The sequence below is a fragment of the Electrona antarctica genome (genome assembly GCF_951216825.1).
Source record: "Electrona antarctica genome assembly, chromosome: 10".
Lineage (NCBI taxonomy): Eukaryota > Metazoa > Chordata > Actinopteri > Myctophiformes > Myctophidae > Electrona > Electrona antarctica.
In genome coordinates this window covers 12,203,975-12,229,263 of record NC_136791.1, presented here as the reverse complement: position 1 = coordinate 12,229,263, position 25,289 = coordinate 12,203,975, and the positions used below count along the sequence as shown (strand labels likewise).

The 25,289-nt window shown below is 42.1% G+C and overlaps 2 protein-coding genes across 3 annotated transcripts in view; both read right to left on the bottom strand.

Annotated features, from left to right (window-relative positions):
• The window catches only part of LOC306930936 (vinculin-like), a 45,260-nt gene extending 36,211 nt beyond the window's left edge, over positions 1–9,049 (bottom strand). For both annotated transcript variants that reach the window (XM_079512049.1, XM_079512050.1), the window contains exon 1: positions 8,669–9,049. In XM_079512049.1, the coding sequence (XP_079368175.1) occupies positions 8,669–8,836 (168 nt within the window). In that variant the 5' untranslated portion in view covers positions 8,837–9,049. The remainder of the gene's footprint in view (positions 1–8,668) is intronic.
• A 5,676-nt stretch (positions 9,050–14,725) lies between these two features.
• On the bottom strand, positions 14,726–17,853 carry LOC306930703 (urokinase-type plasminogen activator-like; the record flags this gene model as incomplete). Its single annotated transcript, XM_079511797.1, has 6 exons — positions 14,726–15,273; positions 15,399–15,547; positions 15,725–15,865; positions 16,006–16,154; positions 16,335–16,512; positions 17,727–17,853. 6 exons carry the CDS (start codon positions 17,851–17,853, stop codon positions 15,079–15,081), a joined length of 939 nt encoding a protein of 312 aa, XP_079367923.1. The 3' UTR covers positions 14,726–15,078.
• Positions 17,854–25,289: the final 7,436 nt, after the last annotated feature.

The following is a 25,289-nucleotide window of genomic DNA, read 5'->3' as shown; positions in this document are numbered from 1 at the left end:
GAAGTGATCAGTGATGTGCTGTGAGCTTGTAGATCTGCTATTCTTTTTGCCAACATGGATATAGTGGTTAAAATGATTGTGATAGTACAGTATATTAACTACTTTTGCTGGGGACCCCCTGGAAGTTCACATCGCTTCCAATTTCACGTGTTTATCATGTATCCTGTATGATTTCTATCTCATGAATCCTCATGGGATAAAATTGTTATCCCGACCTGAAAATAATATTAATCATATACCGGTATCAAATATATATATATATATATATATATATATATATATATATATATAATCATATATCATCTGCCTCCATGTCATGTCACCCTGTCCTCTGCATCCTCTTCTTTCACAACAACCAACTTAATGTCCTCTTTCACTATATCCACAAATCTCCCCTTTCCTGGCAGTTCCAACCTCAGCATCCTTCTACTCACTATCCTTCCTCTTCCTCTGTACATGTCAAAGCCATCTCAGTCTAGTCTAGCCTCTCTGACTTTATCTCCAAAACATCTGTGCACTGTGACTATGATGTAGTGACTGTGATGGATCCTATCCATCCTTGTTACTCGCAGAAAGAATCTCAACATTTTAGTCTCTGCTATACCTCTGCTTTCCTGTCAGTGCGACTGTCTCTAGAGTCTCTAAACCATACAACACCACCACCTTCTACACCTTTCCTTTCATTCTTGCTGATACTGACCACACATATACAAAAATAATAAAATAATAGCAGCAAGTAGCAACTGTTTGTCTGGTGAGAGAAAGGAAGGACAGAGGCCCTCTGGGCTTCAGTACTTCCCAGAACCACCAACAACTTGACATCGATTATTCAATAAATTATTAATGCAGAGTTAAGTGATTCTGTGAGTGTAGAGTATTTTTGTGCGTGTGTGTGTGTGTGTGTGGGGGGGGGGGGGGTAATCTTGCTCACGTAGCAAGATTACCATTGATATGTAGACAGAGTCCAGATGCTCCATTGTTGTGCTCCACAACAATATAGTAAAACGGTAGTGTTGTTCTTCTTTCCCATTCTTTCTTCCTAAAGGAATCCATTTATAATTTACAATTTTGGCATTTTCTAGGGTGCCATCAATGCCATCTAGGGTTGGGATCCTTTAGGATTTTAACGATTCCGGTTGTTAACGATTCCATCTTAACAGTACAATTCCTTAACGGTTCGCTCTAACAATTCCTATAGGGGGTTCCTGTCCCAGTCCCAGGCAGGGCTGTGTTTTCCTTGTTTGTGTCTGTGCTCTGTGTGGGCGTGTGTGTGGTCATAGGCTTGGCTCCAGTTACCACTTGGCTCACCTGTTCCCAGTCCCCTCATTCGCACCAGACAACGCATTTGCCTGCCATCAGCTCATCACCTCCAGCCTATAAAGTAGTAGATGCTTCTAGCCAGTAAACCCTTTGTAGTGATTGTTACTCCTCTCCTCCACCTCAGCTCTCACCTGGCTGCAGCCTGCCTGCCTGTTGCTCTGACTGCTCTGCTTGCCTACCACCTTTCCCTCCTCATTCCAAGTTTGTGTGAATAAACACCCTTGAACTTTGTCTGTCTGCATTTGAGTCTGCCAGTTCTTGGTATCGTGACTCTTCCAAATGGACCCTTATACGTCTGTAACTCTGAGAGAGTACAAATGGAACCAAAACCAAATGCACCTGGTCCCTCTGAGTTATGGTGGTCCTTGAAATGTAAAGGTTTCAGAATCACTAGTATTGCAATTGTTTAGCAGGCGTTGTGTAGACGTCATGAACTGTTAATTGAACTTATCAATTTAATTGAATATAGAAAATAAAATAAAATGTGGGGCATGTATATACAACCTCTGCACCCCTGAATCTGTCACTGCTGACACAAGATGTTTCTGTTCTTTGGTTGCAGTGGGGAATTCCAGTTTGGATCAAATAAACCTGAAAGTGGATCTTCATTGGTTCGATAAAGCCATTTTCAGCTTGAAAGAAGGAAGGTTTGTTTACAGCTAGCGTTAGCTTGCCTTTGTACATTAAGTGACTTTTATGCAACACTAGTGCCCTTCTAATCATAGCCAACAGCAAAAGCAAACCCGGGTGTACTTATACTAAACGTGTGGGGGCCACATACAGTATCGTCACAAATATAGTGAGAAATAGACATTGTGAGGACCAAATGACCCTTACACACACACACACACACACACACACACACACACACACACACACACACACACACACACACACACGCGTGTGTGTGTGTGTGTGTGTGTGTGTGTGTGTGTGTGTGTGTGTGTGTGTGTGTGTGTGTGTGTGTGTGTGTGTGTGTGTGTGTGTGTGTGTGTGTGTGTGTGTGTGTGTGTGTGTGTGTGTGTGTGTGTGTGTGTGTGTGTGTGTGTGTGTGTGTGTGTGTGTGTGTGTGTGTGTGTCTGGTGTTCCAGGGTTCAGGAGGCAGCCTGGAGGTGTCTAGTAGTGTTTTAGTGATGTCAGCCCTGCTTTGGGATCTAAAAGAGTCATGGTCAAGGATGCATTAATGTGTGTGTGTGTGTGTGTGTGTGTGGCGTGCGTGCGTGCATGCGTGCGTGCATGCGGTGGCTAGACATGGTCTCATTTGAAGACGCGTGACACCATAGACACTGTCAGGAGCCGGTGTCCCACTACGGTTTTACGTTTTAGAGCTTCACTTCACCACAGCACTGTCATATCTATTCCAGGGTTTCTCAAAATGTCTCAGTCCAGGGGTGCCACAGAGTTATTTGTTCATCTTTACAATTTACCAATATCACATTATATCACATTAGCTCTTAAGATAGCTGCACAGGTTTTGGGTGTGCTGCATGCTGTGTTCTCTCTTTCATATAACATACCCCCCACCACTAAGCACTCCAAGTCTGGTCCCATGCAGAGCTCTGAGCAGTGTTCACCCATAAAGTATCAGCTTCATCCAGTCACTTAAGTGACTCTAGGTACAGTAGAACAATTACATATTACAGCACCATGCTAAGAAGAACATCTATCTAATCTTATTACACAGCTTGGTTGAATGCTTGATCCTGATTGGTCAATCGGCAAATTCATCTGTTATTTCTGGATAATGACCGCTCCGCTCTATAACAGACCGATGCCTAATCAAACCCTCGGAGCACCTGCTGTGCTCCGCTGATTTACTGCTGTTTCCAACATGACAGCCATGTTGCACACACAGTGTCATATGTAGATATGTATGTATGTTTTCAATAGCTAAAGCATGACATAATGCTAACACCAAAAGGGGTTCCCGGAACTTCCCGCCCAAAATAGGTTAAGAGACTATCCCTGTAATCAAGCAGCTCACATGCAGCTTATGCCTGCGGAGACTTCAATAAAGACTGAATCACCTTTCAACTGTTCTGTACAAGCATGTGGCACAAGAGAACATCGACCTGGATGGCATAGCCAATATGTTCATCAACCGTGAGTATCACCTTCCCCATAAAGAAATGAATGGTAAGTGAAAAACGTTCATTTTTTACTGCATGCACTTGTATGCTTTGTTCACGACACGTGTGTACTGTCTATGGTTTGTCTAATAGGCTAATATAGGCTATAATTACTGTAGCAATAGCGGTTGTTTCAGAACCATGGACAGCACTCTTTGTTGTTTGTGGTGATGAGTGATGTCAGTTCTGACGTGTTTCGTGGTTGTAATACTACCGGTATATTTTAGTTTCTTTCCATTTTCATTCTTCATTTTTAGCAATCCATGATGCACAAATAGCGGCACCGACTTGAGGGAGTGAAGCCACAGTCAACGGGAGAGATAGAGAGATGGAGAGAGTTGATTCGGGTTTAGCAGCCTTGAGCGCCTATGAGCTGACCTCAAGCCATAGAACAGCAATCTTTTAAATCCAAAACTTTAATATATATATAGCACACTTAGAAAACGACTGTAGTCAACCAAAATCCTGTACAGGTCCAAAAAACTAAAAACTAAAGCAATATGATCAAAATACAATCAAACAAACAACAATCAAACAGGAGGTGATTACGTTAAAATTAAGAAATGACTTGGCGGACTTGGTGGTTGGCTGAGTCAATAATGAGAGGTCAGCTCCGACTCTGGGTTATGGAGTTCAATAGGTTCAGTAAAGGGGGGCCAGCCCATTGAGGGATTGTTGATGAACTGTTTATTATGCCTCTGTACGTTGTTTACTATTGGTTGTTCTTTTGTGCTGATGAAATGTTCTGTACAGCAAAAGTTGTTTTTAGATGTGGTCTATAAATAAACTTAAATTGATATAACTTATAAAACTATGTGAGTGTGAATGTAAAGTTACAGTACAAAGTTATTACAGTGACTGAAACAGATATTCTCTCACAACAATATTTCCCCCCCCCCTTGCAGTCAAGACTTCTTGGGAGGTCCGTCCCAAGAAGTCACCCGTTTGACGTCTTGAGAATGCTTCGTCTCTCAGTCTCAAGCCTCTCAAGCAACACATCTCGGTGCACTTAATGCCATAATAGTAAAATATGCCATAAATATAATGTGCTAGTTAAGTAACTATGTAATTAGGGGTGCCGTAGATTAATGAAGAATGTAGCCCAAAAAGTTTGAGAACCACTGATCTATTGAATTCACATCACCTCCTTCACTGCTCCTTCTCTCTCTCTCTGCACCCCCCCCCCGCCTCCCCTATATTCTGTGAGTGTGTGGTTACTTCCCTGACCAGTAAATCTATTTATTCCTTCTCGCCCCTCCCCCTAGTCATACTCAGGAGTCTATGTTGACGACTTCAGGAACATGCATGCACTTGAAGTTCAGTCTTCAGGCACAGCGGATCACATCAGCAGCGAGGCTCATCTAGCCAGGACATCCCGACGACACTAACCAACTTCACAACGTCAGATCACACACATGGAAACAAGCCTTCAGGACTTTTTGTGTTATCCTTTTAGCGTCATTGTATGATCGTAATCATCGTACCACATGACCACATTTATTTGCTAACTGTTAATAAACTATTCAAATATCTAGGGGTGCTTCTATCAGGTTTTTTGGGAACGATCGCGGTCACTGATTTCTTTTCTCTCACGATTGGCCGATACCGATTTTTGTGCGTGAGGGCAAAATTCTAATATTTCCAAAATGTCAAAATTGTTCCTGTCTGTGTGGGGGGAAGGGGGGCATTTGATGGGCCTGTCACAAAGCTGAAAAGCAATATTATACTATATAATATCATATCATAAAAGATCATTTTCTCTGGATCAGATAAATTGCAGAGATCGGCCAATTTATACCGATGGATCGGAGCACCTCTACAATCATTCAAAAACACTTTGAGAGAATTATTGTGTGTGTGGTTGAGTGTATGCATGTACATATGCACATGTACATGCATGTATATGTATGTTTTTCAGTGTCCCCCTCCCACCTAGGACCATCTACTTCTACAGTAGACGGTATAATGATGACATGATGCTGTCTATGTACAAGCACAGCCTTTGCCTCAAATTAACCACTTACGCTATATATACAGTACTTAGTCATATGACAAATAGTGAAAATAGCTGATTTACAATCCCACAACATTGTGAGCTCATAGATGAGCTATTTACGTTATTGTTGTATCTTGTAAATCTGCTATATATTTGAAAGATTTTGAAAATGTTTGAGATCTTTTAACAATGTTATGGAACATTTTAACATATGACGGCGTGGTTAATTCATTCATTCCAGTCATAACGCCACAGCTGGATTTTATAGGCTCTCTCCTCAACTCTCCTCATCCACCTCTGGTTCTCTCTTTCAACACCTTTTAAACAGCTTTGTCTCCCCCTCTCTCTTCCTCCTCTCCTCCTCTTATCATGAGTTGAATCATCTATCTCTATTATTACTCAATTATCTCTCCCTCTCCTTCAACTTTACACCTTCCTTTTTCCTCCATGCTCGTGTCAAATGTCAAAATGTGTCATGCTCAGGGACACTTTGACATACAGTATATGGGCAGACTGGGAGGTGAACCAGTGACCTTCTGATTATCAGACGGCCTCTCTCTCTTTACCCACTAGCTAAGGCTGCCCCAGTAGCAGGTACTACAACTAAAGCTCATAATGCAACGTGTTGTGAGCTTGCTAATCTGCTATTTAAATTATTCATTGTACGAGGAAGTATAGCTATGAGGCTATATGAAATATATTTTAGAATTTCCATTTCTGCTAAGCATAAAATAGCCTACATTATAGGCTTTGACTAATTTGGTTTACAGTTCCCTGCGTTATCTACGCGACTGGGTGAAACATTAAGTGTGGCCATTTTGTGACATCAACTTCATTTTCTACTCAATTTCAGAGCTTCCGAAAGTACCGGACCATTTGTAAATGACGCAAGCCAACAACACGTCTGTCTTGAGGGACTGCATTCTCTCTGTCCCACACCTGCTGGTGTCACCGTGACCTCAGCCCTTATCTCTGTCTAGTGTCTACTCTACACAGCATCACACATCCCCAACGCTCAGCAGCAAGCCTGAGGCTGCCATTAGCCTCCTTATGCTCCCCGTCTGGATGGACGGGTCAACCGATAGATTAGAACACGCGAGATAGAAGACCACAATAGCAGAGACAGAGTGAGTGAGAGGCAGGAGGGGAGGGGGTTGAGAGAGACCGAAAGAGGGAGGCAGAGTGAGAGAGACAGAGCAAGAATCAGCGTTAATTTTGACACATTCTGATTTAGTCTTAGTCTTTCAAATAACCCACCATTTAGTTTTAGTCCTATTTCAGTCATCTGAAATTGTTTGGTCTTAGTCTAGTCTTAGTCAACTAATATCAAAAATCTTTTAAAAGTATTTAGTCTTTAATTAACACTAGCCAGAAACACTTGCGTTGGCAATGTAAATGCATATTTTATTATTTGCCATGCCAATGAAACCTCTTTGACAATTGAAAGAGAGGGAGGGAGGGAGAGGGAGAGGGGGCGGGTGTATTTAGGAGCAATGAGACATCAACAACAATGACTGATGCTATCAGATTCCTATTGGTAAGAGGTCGAGGACACATTAATGTGCAGTGTGTGCAGTCTATGCACAAGCTCCTGCCTGAGATAAGCACACCATGTCAGACTAAATAAGACAATCAATGAGACGTCAATGAGACGTTTGTTCATGGAAATGTTTCTTACTATTCACACAACTCTATATGCCTTTAGGGACGGTTCACAGGAGAAACAAATCAATGCATGTTTGAATGGGTTACTGTAAATGAATGGTCCACAATTTTAGATATTCAGTTGTGATAATGACACTAGTATCATTATTGGTCTAATAATGCCAGGATAAAATAGAGCAGCTGTATCTGAGTATTCAAAATTCTAATCCGATACGAAACAACCACAGTCATGAAGCACAGCAAAGCAACATGGCTTCTGCCTCTTTTTTTTTAAACACAACCTTCCTTCATGTCTGTTCTATGAAGTAAAAACAATCAGTCACCACTGAGAGTAGAAAATATTTAGGCTAACTTCCTAGCCTTGGACCAAGACTATTTCTTATCTAGATACAAAAGTCAGATTCGTTAAAATACACCTATTGCATGATAGTCTTGATCCAAGGCTACTAACTTCCTAAACGATATGTATAGCTGTTTTGAGGCCTAAAATGTATTAATTCAATTAATTGACCACCCCATCATCGACATTATCACATCTGCATCTCCTGAAGTGTATTCTATAGATACATTTCATTTGGATTCATCGTGAAAGGATTAGGTTGTTGCTAACACTTTGCAACCTCTATTTCTGGTGATATAAGGCAGGGTTCAGACTGATTATTATAAGGTACAATAACATGGTCATTCTGTGCAAAAACACAAGTGGTAATTTACTAAATATATCATTATCTTCCCACTGCATCATCAATATCAATTATCCTGGATCAATGGTAATGATCTCTTCTGCATTGACTTTAAGGGATTATAAATAGATAAAATTGTCTGTCTGGTTTCAAATTCCTGCCATCCATCTCTCTCCCACTGAGATAACAGCATGAGAGGAGGACTGAGGAGGAGGAGGATGTGACAGTGACACAGGACAGGTCAAAGGCAGTGGTTTATAATAGCCTATAAATTATTCAGAATAGGCAGGAATTGGTGAAGAAAATTACGGGGAGACATGTCTCTGTGGCAGTGATACATGAGCCAACAATTGTAATCTATTCATGTCTGGAAAGAAAAACCGGGTAGCCTACATTCACCACTCTGTGAAGAAACCGCAAGCTCAGCAATATATCCACCAAGGCTAATTTTGACTGTTATGAAGGAGAGCCGAGAGGTGATACGAGCTCCGGGGCAGCAGAGCAGCAGCAGAGGCATAATAAAACTGCACCTCTCTCCCTGACGAGTGACATTTCCCTCTCCTCTTATTGCCCCGTGTGACAGTCAGTCAGTCACTGTCTGACACATTCTGTTGGATGAATCGTTTATTCCGCCCCACAAACTTGATGCGGTCCAATCCAGTGCCCGTCTTCTTATTTATTATCAATCAGTCAACCAACCAACCAATCAATCAATCAATCAATCAATCAATCAATCAATCAATCAATCAATAAATGATCAATCAATCAGTCAGTCAGCGGTTCAGAGCAAAGTTTGACACATGCCATTCAATCAGCTCGGCTCAAAGCAGCTCGGCTCCTGCAGATGTGGAACATAAATCCTGGGACTAACTCACCCGGACGAGGTTGCTGACCGCCGCTTGCACCGCCTGCACGGGAACCGTGAGATCCGGGATGGCTTTGCCATCCACCTCCCCCTCCTCGTGCATGATGACCAGGTGGGAGATCTGCTGCGCGACCGGCTCCAGGATACTCTCGATGGTCTTGGTGTGAAACACCGGCATGGTGACAGACTTCTATCTTACCGCAGCCCGACAGGATGAAAAGGCGGCTGGATGGAGCGCTCCTCCAGCACAGACGAGGATCTCCCCCCGGCCGTTTCCCACCGACAGGAACGGACAAAAAAAAAGAAAAGAAAAAGAAGGATAAAATAAATCCCGAGTTATCGGCCCAGCTCCTTCATGTGACGAACCCCGCACGGACAGCCCTGGTCCCTGTACTGTGTACAGCGGTGTGTGATCGGCGTGCTCCGGTGGGAGCGACACGAAATCGTGACAGAAGGAATCGCCGCCCTCCATCCAATCACAGCTAAGCAATACACCGCTCATCATCACACACACACGCACCACGCACACAAACACACACACGCGCGCGCGGCGCGCGTTGCCTGCAAGTGAGAGCCATTCCCAAATTACGTCATGCATTCCATACTGTGGCTAAAAAAGGAAAGTGTTGGGGTACCTTAATTTAATGAGAGTAAATTGGTGGAATTGATTTGCCTTCACTTAGTTAGGCCTACACAGGGTTAAATATAAGTGCTGTCACGGGCTCACAGCATGTCCACGGTTAGGTTGTATACATATATAAGCCTATATGGCCAATCAAATCAATGACCGTCACCACTCACTTTTGCACTCATGTCATTATGGAGAAAGGAAAGGTCAGGTTTGAACTTGGGAAATAGTAGAAGACACATATGATACTAACTGAATGCTCTCTGTATGTATGGCTGAGAGATACAGTGGTGTGCATTCTATTAAGCATTGAACCTGCCTCTGTCATATGATCTACATTCATTAAAAGGTGGGTCATGAGTTCATGTCTCCTGGTCTAATTTAAGACCAAGGCAAGGATTCAGCTTGCTGTTCACTGTATGTCTGAAAGCAGGAAGGCATCTGAAACTGAAACACTGGGACACACAGAGGTCCAGGCAGGGCCGGTCCTGAGCAATCTGGCGCCCCAAGCAGGATTTTTCGCGGCGCCCCCCCCCCCCCCCCCCCCCCCCCCCCCCTGGGGGGACAGTGGGGACACTGGCACTGGGGAGACACTGGGGAGGTGCCCAGTGTCGTTTTCTTTTGGCGCCCCTCCCCCATGGCGCTGCTTCGTCGGCCTGTAGGAAGAACCGGGCCTGGGTCCAGGACCACACCCAGAACTCGTTTCCAACACTTGCCCAGTGCTTGCCGTGCTGTAGCCTGTTTGACCAATGAATATATGAATGAATATAGCCCTAGATACCACCCCACCCCACCGGTTTGGTTTGGTTTGGTTTCACATTCAGCAGTGTCTGCATGTGATCAAGTGAAAATCACATGAATTCTGAATAAAGCAATGGAGAGAAATCTCATCGTAATATGTATTTTGGTGGGATTGTACATGTGTGTGTGTGTGTGTGTGTGTGTGTGTGTGTGTGTGTGTGTGTGTGTGTGTGTGTGTGTGTGTGTGTGTGTGTGTGTGTGTGTGTGTGTGTGTGTGTGTGCGCGCGTGCGTGTGCGTGCGTGCATACACTGCAGGTGTGACTGTGTGATTCCCCCTAGTGAATTAGTGCCAGTCCAAATGTATGTTCAGGGAACTGGAGACCCCAGCAGCAAAACTTGGGTATTTATACCACAGAGCCCCACGCCTCAAAAGACCATAGCTCTGACACATTAGGATAGTACTTCATACAGTGTTTGTGTCAGTGTGTGTGTGTGTGTGTGTGTGTGTGTGTGTGTGTGTGTGTGTGTGTGTGTGTGTGTGTGTGTGTGTGTGTGTGTGTGTGTGTGTGTGTGTGTGTGTGTGTGTGTGTGTGTGTGAGAGAGAGAGAAAGAGAGAGAGAGGAGACAAACAACAACATCTGAGAGACTAGACTACTAGACTCTCTGGTCTACCCAGTTAAACAAGGAAGTTTTAGGAGGACTCAGGCCTCAAATCAGTTTCCCCATCTTGACGCACAACCCTGGAATTTACCTCACCTCACCTCACTTCAACTTCAAGTTTATTGTCACATCGCAACTTACACGAGTAAAATAGCTTTTTACTCTCATCGCTTTGCATTTTCAAAAATAGAGAAAGAAGCAAAGGAAACAGATAAAAAAGACACATCGTTACTCATACATATGGTGCAGGGTCAACATAGAGATAAATGAGGCAGAATATCATAGTCTCCTGTGGAAGTAGAGATAGCATATTTAGCAAGGTCATTATACAGTATTATGTGCAAGATTCAAGGTCATATGTATGAAATGACAAAGAAATGTAACAGCCTATTGTCACCATGTTGCCGGACGTGCCAGCAGGGCTGGTTATCTCCTATAGCGTTCCTGGAATGGCCAGAAATGCTACACACACCCACGCACAACAATCTGCATAACAACAGCATAACACATCTGTTCCTCACTTCCAGCCAGGTGAGAGAAGGCGGGATGCAGAGCCATGACAATTGCATCGTCGGCAGATCTGTTTTGACAATAGAGACATTGCTATTGGTCCACAGTGGCAGGCATCATGGAGCAAATGTACCATTCTCCTCTCCTCTCCTCTCCTCTCCTCTCCTCTCCTCTCCTCTCCTCTCCTCTCCTCTCCTCTCCTCTCCTCTCCTCTCCTCTCCTCTCCTCTCCTCTCCTCTCCTCTCCTCTCCTCTCCTCTCCTCTCCTCTATCACTAATATTTTGATATTTATTACAAGGCGAGGACATCATGTAAGGACATCCTGGGTGAAATGTTTCATGTTGCACGTATGCGTGCGCGCACACACACACACACACACACACACACACACACACACACACACACACACACACACACACACACACACACACACACACACACACACACACACACACACACACACACACACACACACACAGACAGAGAATCTCTGTCTCCATCAGGAATTGGCCGTGGATGCATATGGTTTCACCATGCTCCTACTATTCAGGAGTTGACCATAAAAGAGGCGTACGATTCCAGCCTCGGTGTGCCTCAGGTCCATATATGGGAGGCAGACAGAGAAGAGGAGAGGTGAAGTAAACTGTAGCAGCCCAGCCCAACATCTCTCTGATGATTAATTAGGAGGAGGAACAGAATGAACCGTGACTGAGTTCAGTAGCACTGCTGTGAGTTCTCTGTGTATCTGGACCTGTCTAAACACTTTGTGATGGAAGCCATTGCTGGGACGTGTTTACAGTGGCTTCGAAGAGCACTTTCAATAAAGACGCGATGACTGCCCGATCGAGGTCCACATCATCACTTTTTTTGCATAACAAACTGTTAACCATAATTATTCCCGTATTCATGTTTGTGATAGATGGGCCATCTGATGGTTGGTTGTTTGTCATTGTTGCAGGTCCAGCACTTATAGCGTTACATTGACATGTTTCTTATTTGAGAGGGGTATGGGCGTTGAGAGAGGTATGAGGTATTAGACAAAGAGGTGTGAGTCAGTGGATACATGAAAACATAAACACCCACTGCTCGACGCAGGGTCTCTGCTTGGAATTCTATAGGCCCTGTGACATAGCCTCCTTCACCCCGCTTTCAGCTTCCAACTCTGCCTCTAACTTATGCATATAGTAAAACACTGTTTATCTGGACACGCAGAGCCTTGCCAAAATGCATACTTGTGCCATAAAACATATAACAATACATTAGCTAGATACAAATTTTCTATACTTTAGCCTTAATCTTATTCTTGATCTCAATGTATTGAGATCAATTAAAGTTCTGAAGGGGGAGCACCTGATGAGGCAAAACACTGGTACGTACCACTGTACCACAGTAACCAAAACGAATCCAGTGAATCTGTCCAAAAGCTGCATAAAACTTCTTTCATCCCAGTCCTTTAAAGGAAAATAAGAAAGCAATATTGTCACAGCCAGACTTTTGAGGAGACACACAGGCAGTAGGTTTTTTGTCCATTTGTTATGAGGAAGAGAAAACATGACCAGGTGTTTCCACTTTCCAACTGTCCATGACAATACAGTTTTATCTATTTTCCTCCTAGCTTGTCCTCTATGCTTTTTTTTTTGCATCAGTTGCTTGCTAGGCAATTTGTGTCACGGGCGTTGCTTCCGTAGCTATTACTGTTGCCTTGGGTGATTCAGCTCTAATTAACAAAATGCAAGAGTAGACTGAATTAAGACATATTGGAATGAAAAGCTAAATACAAAATCCCTTACAAAGAGAAACCAAACGCTTTACATAGCCTTACTACTTGGCCAACACCTCCTCTAGTCTAATAGCCAACACTGGCAACACATACTTAGAAATCTAAGTATGTGACACAGTGATATGTGGGGTGTTAGCCTAGCTACTAGTCTATACACAGTTTCACCGGACAGACAGAGGCATGCACTAAACTTGATGATGATGATGGGTAGCCTGGCTAATAAGCCAGACTCAAATCACACTGTCATGTGGTATTTGAGTCTGGAGATGCTGTGTATGGATCTTGTTTCCCGGGGGACAGGTTCAAACATTTTCTCTTTGACGCAATTGGTTAGAGCTACTGTCAGTCAAAGGTCTCAAGCATTGAACGTCACTGTACCAAAGCCCGCCCATATTGCATACCGTGTCCCGATTGGTTACACCAGTTCTCTGGTGTAGGAAATGGGCGTACAATTGAGCCTCTCCAGACCGTAATCCGCCGGCAGGCAATTTTTTTTGACAACGGCTGATTCGGTCTGGCTTATTAGCCAGGCTAGATGATGGGGGTCTCAAAGTCAAAGTTGGTTTCTTTTACAATATTACATCTTCACTGGGAACGTTGTTAAGGTATTTAGCATGAGAAAATCATTTGAAAGACTACCTTTGAAAGCAGAACTCATTACACAAACTCAGACACATTATTGGTGATGTAAAGTGGCAGCAAGCAGCCACCACAAATACCTCACCTGTAAGTTGTAACCTAACTACTACTAACTCAAAGCAATCAAAACTTTGTAGATAAGATCATTAGAACATCCATCTTATAAATGTGATCCAAATAGTTGTTTCACTGAGTTTAAAACAGACCTGCAGGGACTCAGAATACATAGTCAAAATCCTCACTGGAACGCAGTGTTTCATGTATTATATGAAACAAATTTAAATTTTACATGAAATGTGTCACATTTTCTCATTTCTGTACAACGGGCTTAACAAATAGCCAAATATATATTCTAATCAATTCCGTCCTAACCAATCCACCTGTATGCTGAGGCACTACTGAGCTGCTGCCAAATACTCACTCAACAGCACCCTCTAGTGTTTTTTAGAGAAACTACTGCTCATTACTGCCAAGTCTTGATTTTGATTTAAATTGATTGATTGATTGATTGAAATATTTATTAACAGTTTGCAGAATTACAGTACATTTCAAGCACAACTCAATACAAAGACTGTTAACTGTGAGTGGACGACCCAATAAAGCATTACACTTGTAATGTAGTTAAATATTTATTAGCATGAGATCATTATCAAAAACATTTAGCAGTAGGTCCAGCCTTCTACAACACAAGACAAGTTTTATAAAATAAATAAATGTATCTGTAAAAAAGGCATAAATATTATGTGCGCTATAAATTATAGTTAATAATACAATTGGGAACTGAAGGATTAACAATTGAAAGGTGCATGATAGTATTATGTACATTTGATGCACAATTAAACATTTGAATATACTGTACAGCCTGAATACTGAATACGCTGTGAACACTATCAAAAATAAATAAATAAAATCAAAATCAATCAATTTCCTGTTTTATAAACAACAACTGCAAAATAGCAGATCAACAAGCTCACACGTCACAATGCACTTGAAAATCAATGTGTGCTTAGTCAAGTGTGTCAAAATTGTGATTCCATTTGAGCACTCTCAAGACTTAAATGAATACTGAGGATTGTGTAACGATACATTTTAACAGCGATTGTTGTTATTGTAACGACCCTGCAAAAGACCCGGCCGTAACTTGCTCCTCCAAGGGAGCTAGCTCTCTTGGCGCGGCTTGTTGCTTGCCTGGTCTACTGAGTTGGAGATCGGGGTTTGACTCCAGCTCAGGGTGCTAAACAATAGATTATTTGCATTGCAAAACAATTCGATACCGATTATTTTTGCAAAACGATACAAAGTCAAACGATACGATATGTTGCTGTTTACATAGTGTATCGTTACAACTCTAGTACATAATCATGTACTGTGTGTGCAATATTTAAATAACAAATAGCTGCCAAATTGTCCATTTTACGCATCACATTCCATAAATCTGCCGTGTTCTTCTTTTTTCTACAGATCATTTTTCAGGGTACATGACACCAGCTGTAAAGGCAGAGAGTCCAGTCTTCTCAGCTATCCAGTGGTTGTAGTTGGTGACGCGTGTGTAAACACCTGGTTTGTTCTCCTTGGCACACCCGTCACCCCAGCTGGTCACCCCAAGCAGAAACATACGACCCCCAACATCACACACCAAGGGACCACCAGAATCACCCTGTAAGGAGAGAGAAAGGAATAACAACACCATTTCAGTTAACTGAAATAAATATTACAAACACATGCACGCATGTTACACACGCACGCACACACGCACGCACACTCTTTATTAGTTTCGCTCACCTGGCATGCGTCAGTGCTCCAGTCAGGACTAGCAGCACAGAACATGTTCTGGGTGACAATGTCATAGTTTTCATAGCCTTTACAGTTGTTCAGGGACATCAGAGTCACTTGTGTCTGCTTCAAGAACTGTGAGTAGCGTGCAAATGGTCCTGCAGAGATCACATCATCAGTTTGTTAGGGGTTTGACACTACAAAGTCATCACTAATAGTAGAACAATGGTGATTAAAGAGAGAGAGAGAGAGAGAGAGAGAGGGAGAGGGAGAGAGAGAGAGACGGAGAGAGTTCTCCATCATGATGAGGGCTAAAAGTTAAATGTTATCCGTACTATCGCTCTCCTTGCCATATCCAGCGATGTCGCACACAGCCCCTGGGGGCAGCATAGTGAGAGGAGGGGCGAGACAAACTGTGCGTGCAGATGGTGTCTGAGACGCACATCCACCTTCTTTGCGAGTGATCTGCACCAATGCTGAAAGACACACAAGTACACAGGTTTGAGTTTTGGTTTGTTTTTTCATGAAAACCTATACATAATGCCCCTCCCTCACCCACAGACACCCCCCACACCCACTCAAACACGCACACATTCATGTGCTCACTGCAGCTCACCTATGTCATTATCATAGCTTATTGTTCCATCGTATTTCTGGTGTGTGATGACTTGTCCAATGGTGAACATCTGCTCCCTGTCAGCATCAGTAGCATTGATGGATTTTTTGCCCAGATGTACAGAAAAACGTCGAGTCGAGGTACGTTTTCTGAGAAACCAATACACATTTTATCACATTACACACAATAACAAAACTCACAACTCAAATTGTTATTTGACATACATTACAGAATCTGACCAATAGTGGGGGATACGCACGTGGGGGATACGCACGTGTGTGTGCGCGCGTGCATGTGTGTGTGTGTGTGTGTGTGTGTGTGTGACTCACCCATCAGGAAAGCAGTGTGCAGCAGTGAGGACCCAACAAGGTGAGATGAGAGAGCCTCCACACACAAACTCATCACCCTTAAAGATGGCTGCCGTCCATGGCTGGGACTCTATGGGTGTGATGGATCCACCCACTATCTTGCTCTGCCGCCGTTCTGTCCTCTCTCCACACGTCAGCTCTACACAAACGGAAAGTAATTGACAGCAGGTTCAGTCTCATTACATTATACAGGCCCAAGGATATGTTTTCGGACACAGACACAACGTACACTAGCTCAAATATCCTATGCTATAATGCTGTGAGCCTGTGATGTTTGAGTGGGACAAAAGAAAGGTTAAAGGGGAAAACCACCCATTTTCAACATTTTACTATGTCATTAATATACCTTAGAGCTGTTGTGTGGAAATAATAAAAAGGTCCCCCCATTCTGTGTTTCCTAGAACTGTAAGTATGAAAAAAATCATTAACATGGTGAAACACATCTTGATGACATCATCAAGATGTGTTTCACCATGTTAATGATTTTTTTCAGACCTCTAATTCTAGGATTTTTTGTTTTATTATTTCCACACAACAGCTCTAAGGTATATTAATGACATAGTAAAATGTTGAAAATGAGTGGAATGCCCCTTTAAGCAGATAAGACTGGCTTTACCAAGAAACAAGGAAACTGATGTAGGCTACTCAACTCGAAAGTGTCAAAGGAAGTCACACTATGAACAATGCACAGCAGCAGATTCAGAGTTTTTTCACTGATATTTGTGGGGTGGGGAGGTGTGAAGTCTCTGTATTTCGTGCACATGACGTCATGCATGTGAACTTGCTTGGTTCCGTTGGTAGGCTTTTTGACAGATTAATCAGTAAAACATTCTTAGGGATCATCTATTAATCATTATCAACATATTATCATTGTTTAACTACTCTGGATTTGTTAATTTGCAACTGTCCTACGTTATAATGAATAAATAAATACGTTATGCAACCCTCTATAGTTTTTTCTTTTCTTTTTTCTGAAATGATAGTAGTAAGCCTTGCCGAGCCATGAGGCCCATAGGGCCAGGAGCCTATCTCCTGTTTCTGTAGCGTGAGGCAGCTTGATGTACAAGTACACCCCCTGGACATGACGCTATATGTCTCAGGGACTTGATGCTGAGTGCCAAGCAGGGAGGCACTGGGTCCCATTTTTTCCACAGTCTTTGGTATGACCAAGCCAGGGATCAAACCCTGACCACCCAGTCTCAGGTTGGACAATCTAACCACAAGGTCACTGAGCTGGTCTCAAATGACACTGTAAATGCTATATATTATTTATGCTGTATGGGGGAAATTATGAACCAGGGTACAAACACCATTATTATCATATAGTTTGGAATATACCAGTAGTTAACAAACCTGTGTCCACTGAAACAGGGGGCACTGTAGACGTTGCTGTAGTAGTAGTAGTAGTAGTAGTAGTAGTAGTAGCTGTAGTGATAGGAGATAAAACAATATTAATTGTATGGGCAAAATGTCCAACCATTAATTTTGTCTATTATTTTACCCAGTTACAACATGTCATGCCTATTTTAAGCTACAATAGCAGATTTACAAGCTCAAAGCATGGTGATGCAAAGCATTCTGAGCATGTAAATCGGCTATTTCCGCTATTCAAACGATATAGGGCTTAAGTATTAATTTAACTGTCCTCTCACCAGTCTCAGTTTCACATTTAGGAATTTCACAGAATTCTCTCACGATCCTTCTTCCTCTCCGGACGCGACACCATGGCATCACGCTTTCGTCAGGATTTCTATTAATCAAAATCAACAATTTAGAATCTGAATTTTCACAAATGCGCACTTCAAAGTACCAGGTATGAAAAAGTGAGTGGTTCTGTCAACATACCTGCAGTAATTGTTAAAACCAAGTCCCAGTGAGGTCTCATATTGTCCAAACCTGCTCCAAAAGAGGCACCTGTGGCCTCTAGCAGATTTAGAAATAGAACCCCTGTAACTTGTCCCATCGTCAGACAGACACTCTGATGATCGCACTGGAAACATATGAAAGGAATTTTGTTATTCATGCTATGGATTACCAAAAAATGAAGACAAAAATGTATTCATAATTGAAGAGGGCCTCACTTCTTTGTGTGTTTTGGTATGACCACTTCCTTGTAGAAACCTGAGAAACACAAACAAGATGTGTTATTTTTGTCAACATTGTATTCTCAAGCTCTGAGAAGCAGAATAATGTTTTAAGGAAGCAATCATTTCCTTTTTTTGGGTGCTTACCGCATCAGTACAGAAGAGGCTGCTAGCTATAAGCACTAGAATGACTAACAGGTTCATATTCACTTCAGGTTCCTCTTTTCCTTATAAGGGCTTTCTTTGCTGCAGACGGGCTGAAAAAGCAAAATAAAAAGGGAAATATGAAATCTGTAATCCAACATAAGTAATTGAAAACAACCTCTTCCCTTATATGGCATTTTCTTCAACATAGACAGACATGTGCACTTGCCTCACTATGTCAGGTTTTAAGTTGTACCACCACTTAGTATGCACATACTGACATACACACACCATTGCATGTTTTCTACTGAGAATGTGAAGTTATCCCATCTAAATTAAAATACATTTGTGGCTGTGTTTTGCAGACAGTTAGAGCATGGTCATTTTGTACATGCTGTACTGTATTGAAAAACATTCTACGGTTATCTGTACAATGATTGGTTGTTATGGTTGTTGAATGCAGTATAGCCTGCTACATCACTGTATCATGTTTTGGGTTGCTGTGTGTATTACACTTCTTGTTATTTATCTGTCTTTCACACGCTATCAGTAGAATATTAAGAATTAAAGCTTTTTGTTTATCACGCATTTCTGGGTGCAGTTTTGATATTCGCTTCATAAAATCCACATTTGCAATCACTCACATATTCTGTTGTCAATCACCAAACCGATAAAAACCCACACTTTTTAAATCAGCACTATATCCATTAAATTACATATGATACAACTTAAAAGGTTTCACCAAAGCATGCAACTGAATCCCATAGCATTGCAATCTGCTTACCTTATCACCCAGATCTCTTCTTTGTGATTCTTTCTGTAGAGTCAACTCTTATGCGGTTCTATTACTCCTTGGAATTTCTGTTTTCAAGATACGTCTGTACTGAGTAGGTCCCTCACAAGCAGTAAAGAACTCTGGCTTTGTAGCTGTCTCTCTCTTTGTAGCTGTGATTCTCTCTGTCTGGCTGTCATCTGTTGGTGCTCTTATTAAAACTGTTGGTGGGAGGAGGGGCTTAAGACAAAACACAATAGTATTAGTCATAATAGATTATTCACTATATTGTTCACCAAATCGTAAACCACAGATTATGTCATATCCTCTGGTATCCAAGCATCCGCACCCACGCTCATATACATTGCCATATTCAAAATGTGGTAATTCTTTTATTTTTTATTTTTTTTACATTTAACCGTGCACTTAAACCCTTACATCACTATTCTGGGAGGAACATGAAAAGGTTCAATATGCAACACAATTGTATTCAACATGATGATGATCTTTGATGTACTATGGTGGAAGAAATGCAAATGCCACTCCTTTCCATGCGTATGGCATGGAAAGGAGTGGCATTTGCATTTCTTTGCATTTCTTTGCATTTCTACGGAAGGCAGCATTCAGGAGAATTGCTTTTTTACGAAGTCTCCTGAACTTGGAACGCAGAATTTTGCATTGAACAAATTCGTTTTAAAATCCATGTCGTACACCGCATCTCCAGTAGATAGAGTGCTGGGTTACGCCCTGAAAATAGCTGATCTACAAGCTCTCAGCGCATAGCAGTGCCGGTGCGATGCTTTGAGAGCTTGTAGATCTGCTATTTTCGCTATTGTTGTCCAAAAGTGCCCTCTTACGGGATTTCATCCCCTGCCTCTCTAACACTCTATGCACGTCGCTCCATGTGGGGGTCCCTGTGGGGGTCCCTGTGGGGGTCGCTCCATGTGGGGGTCCCTGTTTCATCTCATTCTAAGCTAAGTTAAAGACCCCTGCTATATATTTCATTGACCAGTGTCAATCAGGGGTCCATACTAGGCCCCCTACTTTTACACCTTCTACACCAAATATTTTCGTAGAAACTAGACATGAGTTTGTAGATTTGCCAAATGTTTGCCTCAGTCAGAATAGGGATGCTAGGGTTCCAGTGGTTAACTTCATATATCCTCTATAAACTCCTCAACTGCTTATCCGTAGTCGGGTTGCGGGGGCAACAGCTCCACCAGGGAGCTCCAGACTTCCCTCTCCAAAGAAACATTGGAATCTTCATTCTGGGGGATGCCTGAACCACCTGCTGGCCCCTTTCCTAGGGAAGAAGCAACGATTGTACTGCTATAGTTTCTCTCACGTGACTGAACTTCCGGAAAAAACTACATTGCTAATATGAATACAATCTGACTAAATTATTGCATATACATAAACAGCAATACTATAGTTTCATTTTTCATTGCCTTGGAATTTTTCCGATATTATGATGTCATTCTCTGACAAATCTTTGGGAATATGGGAAAGACTTTCATTTCATTTTGAAACTGATCAGAACTGATCACCGCAATGTTGGAGCGGCCATATATGTGGCAATGTGTTCCTGAAGACGATTAACACCTACTCAAGTAGTATACTAGGGGTTCAAGTCTGACAACTTGGGCAACAATGTTGCCGTGAGCAAGACACTGTGCCAGATCAGATGACGGCGGTGTACTGTGTGCCTCCGTCACAACTGCCATAGAAAATTATATGTGTCAGGATGAAGGGAATAGACTCAGAGATGTGTGATGATACTGTAGGAATCTCCCCCATTTAAGCTTTCAAATTGTTTATGTTGTAATAATAACAATTTATATAGCGCTTTTCTAAGTCGCTTTACAGAAACAAACAAAACACTACTTTTTTTTTTTTTTAATGTTTTTTTTTTGTGGCTTTCGCCTTTATTTTTATATTTTTTATGGAGGGACAGACAGTAGGCTGACAGAAAATGGGGAGAGAGATGGGGGGAAGACATGCAGTAAAGGCCATCGGGATCGGGAGTCAAACCCACGGCACACTGCCAGACTGGATTACCAGCCAAAATTGTTAAAACGTTAAAACTATAGAAATAAAAGTAGAAATGGGTTTTCAGTGCTGGTTTTAAACGTGCCGAGGGTGGGGGCTTTGATGTGAGCTGGGAGTGAGTTTGTCACCCCACGTTTCATTGGGATGTACAGGAGGTTGGCATTACCAACATGAGAGTTGTGTTTTCATGTCATCTGTTTGGGGAATTTCATGACAATCTATGTAATGTAGTTTTGCTCTGCTCAGCTGCTCAACAACCAATTTAGTATGATTTCATTTAATATTGAAAATGAATAGAGGAAACTAATGAAATAATAATTAATGTCATTTTGTGCTAGCCTACGTATGTATTGACGAACTCCTTGCTTAATTTATGGACTCCAGTCTTAAAGTCTAGCGGAATTGAAACTCTCAAAAGACCTTGACTCAGATGCAATATGAAATGGCACTAGATTGATTTACTCTGCTGTAACATTCACCCATCAGACATGTTCCAGCAAAGCACAAAGATAGACTGGCTTGGTCTTGCCTGAGGTTTAGTTTAGTTAGTTAGGTTTTCATAATTGGCTAAAGGAAAACAATAATACATTCTCTTCTTCTAAGCTGTTAGCGCTAAAACATATCTCCCTTCCACAGCCATAAATCAAAGGGGCCACTGACTGTGTGCGCGTGCGTGCGTGCGTGCGTGCGTGCGTGCGTGCGTGCGTGCGTGCGTGCGTGCGTGCGCGTGTACAGTATAGTCTGAATTGTATACTGTTTATATTGGTGCACTGCAGATACAGACCAATAATCTGTTCTAGACGGCTGACCTAAACATCTTTTTGTAATAAGCAGGGGGATTTCTGGACTGAAATCATGAGCGTAATCATGAGCGTAGTCTATGGTGACATCACCATAGACTCATCACTTCCTTTCTTCTGGAGAAATAATTAAACCAGTTACTACGTGCAGGATGGGATATTATTTATATAGACTACTTGAAGTACTTGAACTGTATAGAGGGTATGCACGTGACATCATCATCATACCCGGAAGTTATGCGGGAACGCCTGCAGGGGTAAAAAAACTAGCTACTTTCTGGCTTGACAGCCCATACATCCTAACGTTAAACTCACTTTGTTATTCACCTTGCTACTCGATTTGCCACTCACTTTATGCATGTGCATGCCCTCTATAGAGGCTACATATGTGGCGCAAAATGACATTAATTTTAATTACATTATTATTTCATTTGTTTCCTCTATTATATACATTTTCAATATTAAAGGAAGTCATACAGTTGTATTGAGCAGCTGAGCAGAGCAAGACTATATTGCATAATTAGATTGGCATGAAATCCCCAAAGCAGATGATATGAAAACACTCTTAGGTGGTAATGACAACCTCCTGTACATCCCCAAGACAAAGAAACGAACTTGGGGTGATAGGGACTTCTCAGTCCCTATGGAACTCACTCCCAGCTCACATCAAAGGCCCCACCCTCGCCACATTTAAAACCACACTCAAAACCCACCTTTTTAGACATGCACTCGCTACATAATTTGAATCCTTTTCTAATGGTAATTGGTAAATGGTGCATTTATATAGCGCCTATATAAATTGTATGTATTATTATTACAACCTAAAAAATGTGCAAGCTTAAAGGGGGGAGATTCCTACAGTATCATCATCACACATCTCTATTCCGTAACTTCAATATACTGACATCTTCTATGGTAGTTGTGACGGAGGAATATGACATAATATCTGGTTGATTATCTGGTATTTCATGAAATCAACCACACACCACAGACCGCATGCACGCACACACACGTACGCACACACACACACACACACACACACACACACACACACACACACACACACACACACACACACACACACACACACACACACACACACACACACACACACACACACACACACACACACACACACACACACACACACACACACACACACACACACACACACACACACACACACATTATGCACACACTCACACATGCTCACACATGGACACACATGGACACACATAATCATGCTCAAGCACAGACACACGCACTCATGCACACACAATCATGTTCTAAAATATGTTACTATTTACACCCACGATTAAAAACATTACTTGCATACCAGACAGTGATGCTTTGTTGGAAATGTCAGTGTGGAAAACAATGAGGAAGGATGTTATGATTCATATTCTATTTGAAGACAAAATAGCAGGCCTCCAGCATAGCTGTTTTGACATACTGTTTCATGACATGACATTTACTCATTATGCCATGAAAATACTGTAGAAATTAACTATGGAAATTTTTAAGGGTGAATTCACATGCACATACATACACAGGCCCACTTACACATGACACATGAACGTGCACATTCACGTTCACATTCACATTCAGTTTCCACTGTCTATTTTGTGCAGAATGTCATAAATGTACAATTACAAATTACAATTTAGACAATTAGCAGACGCTCTTATCCACGTTTACTATAAGCCCCAAACCACAGTCCCACACCAATGATTCGCCATGCAACTACTTGCAACCATTATCCCCAATGGCAGTTGCAAGGAGTTGTGGTTGTGGTGTGGTTTGGGCTTTACATGTCATGACCTTTAGTTTATATCAAACAGTAAGGTACTGTATAGTTCCATATAAAGGAGAGTGCAAAGAGAAAAATGTAGTGCCTCAATGAAACTATAAAACCATATAAGTAAACATCAAATCGAGCATCTATCTAAAACCATGGGTCTTCAACAGGGAAAGTAACCTTACTACCCCCCTGTAGGGGTCTCCAAATCTTTGTGTTATTGTAACCTTGCTTTTTAGCCTACATTAACCACTTGAACCCTAAAATCCCTATTCCCGTGGGATGAAATGATCAGGGAATAGCAGATCTACAAGCACAATACGTTGTTGTAGGTCGCCTATTTTCGGCAAAGAGTTTTGGTGTAGAGGGAAAAAAGTGCAAACCAAGAATAGAGCCAACAGACACATTTATTTGTATTAAGGGTTTAAGATGAATAGAAAAGATAAGATATAAGTCAACAAACCAAAAGACATTTACAGTAAGACGCCTGAGGGCGAGAAGCGACCTTGCCCTAAAGTTATTAGTGTAGCCGCACTCGGTAGCCGGCGAAAACTAGAGTTCTTAACAGGCCCGAAAATTAAGATCTTACCCAAAAGGGAGAGGTCGCGTGCACGCATCCGCCTGGGTGACAGTAGACTGCTGGGCGAGTGCTGGCACTTTGGCATGGGGGGTAAGATCTCACTAATAACTTTGGGGCAGGCCCGTCTAGAGTTTAAATGGACAGGTATCAGTCAAGAGGAAGGATGGTTGGGGAAGGATCAACATATGGATAGTCAGAACATCCTTGATGATGTCACGTGATGTCATGTGCTCCATCCCTGTTGATGTCACGTGATGTCACGTGCTCTCTCACCCCGACCAACCAACCAACACACACACTGACGGTAAATGCACGATTCCATAGTTAACTGCGACCTTCGGTCGCAACAATACTGATGATAGTGCTGTCAAACAAGTCTATGAACTTTATGAAGCTACTGTATCTATGAAATCTGTGAAAAGGTTTAATCTGCAACATAATCTTCTACAATACTGTATGTAGGGGGGTCCTTGCTTCATCTCTCTCTCAGCTAAGGGGTCCGTGGCCTGAAAAAACCTTGAATACTCCTGGTCTAAACAGCATGATTTCCTCACAGCAAGTTGTTTCGTTTGCAATTTGAAACAATTTAGGCATTTAGCAGACTCTCTTAATCCAGAGCGATTTACATTAAGCAAGAACAAAAAGCATGGCAATACATCACATACATACAAAGTAGCTTACGCATGAAA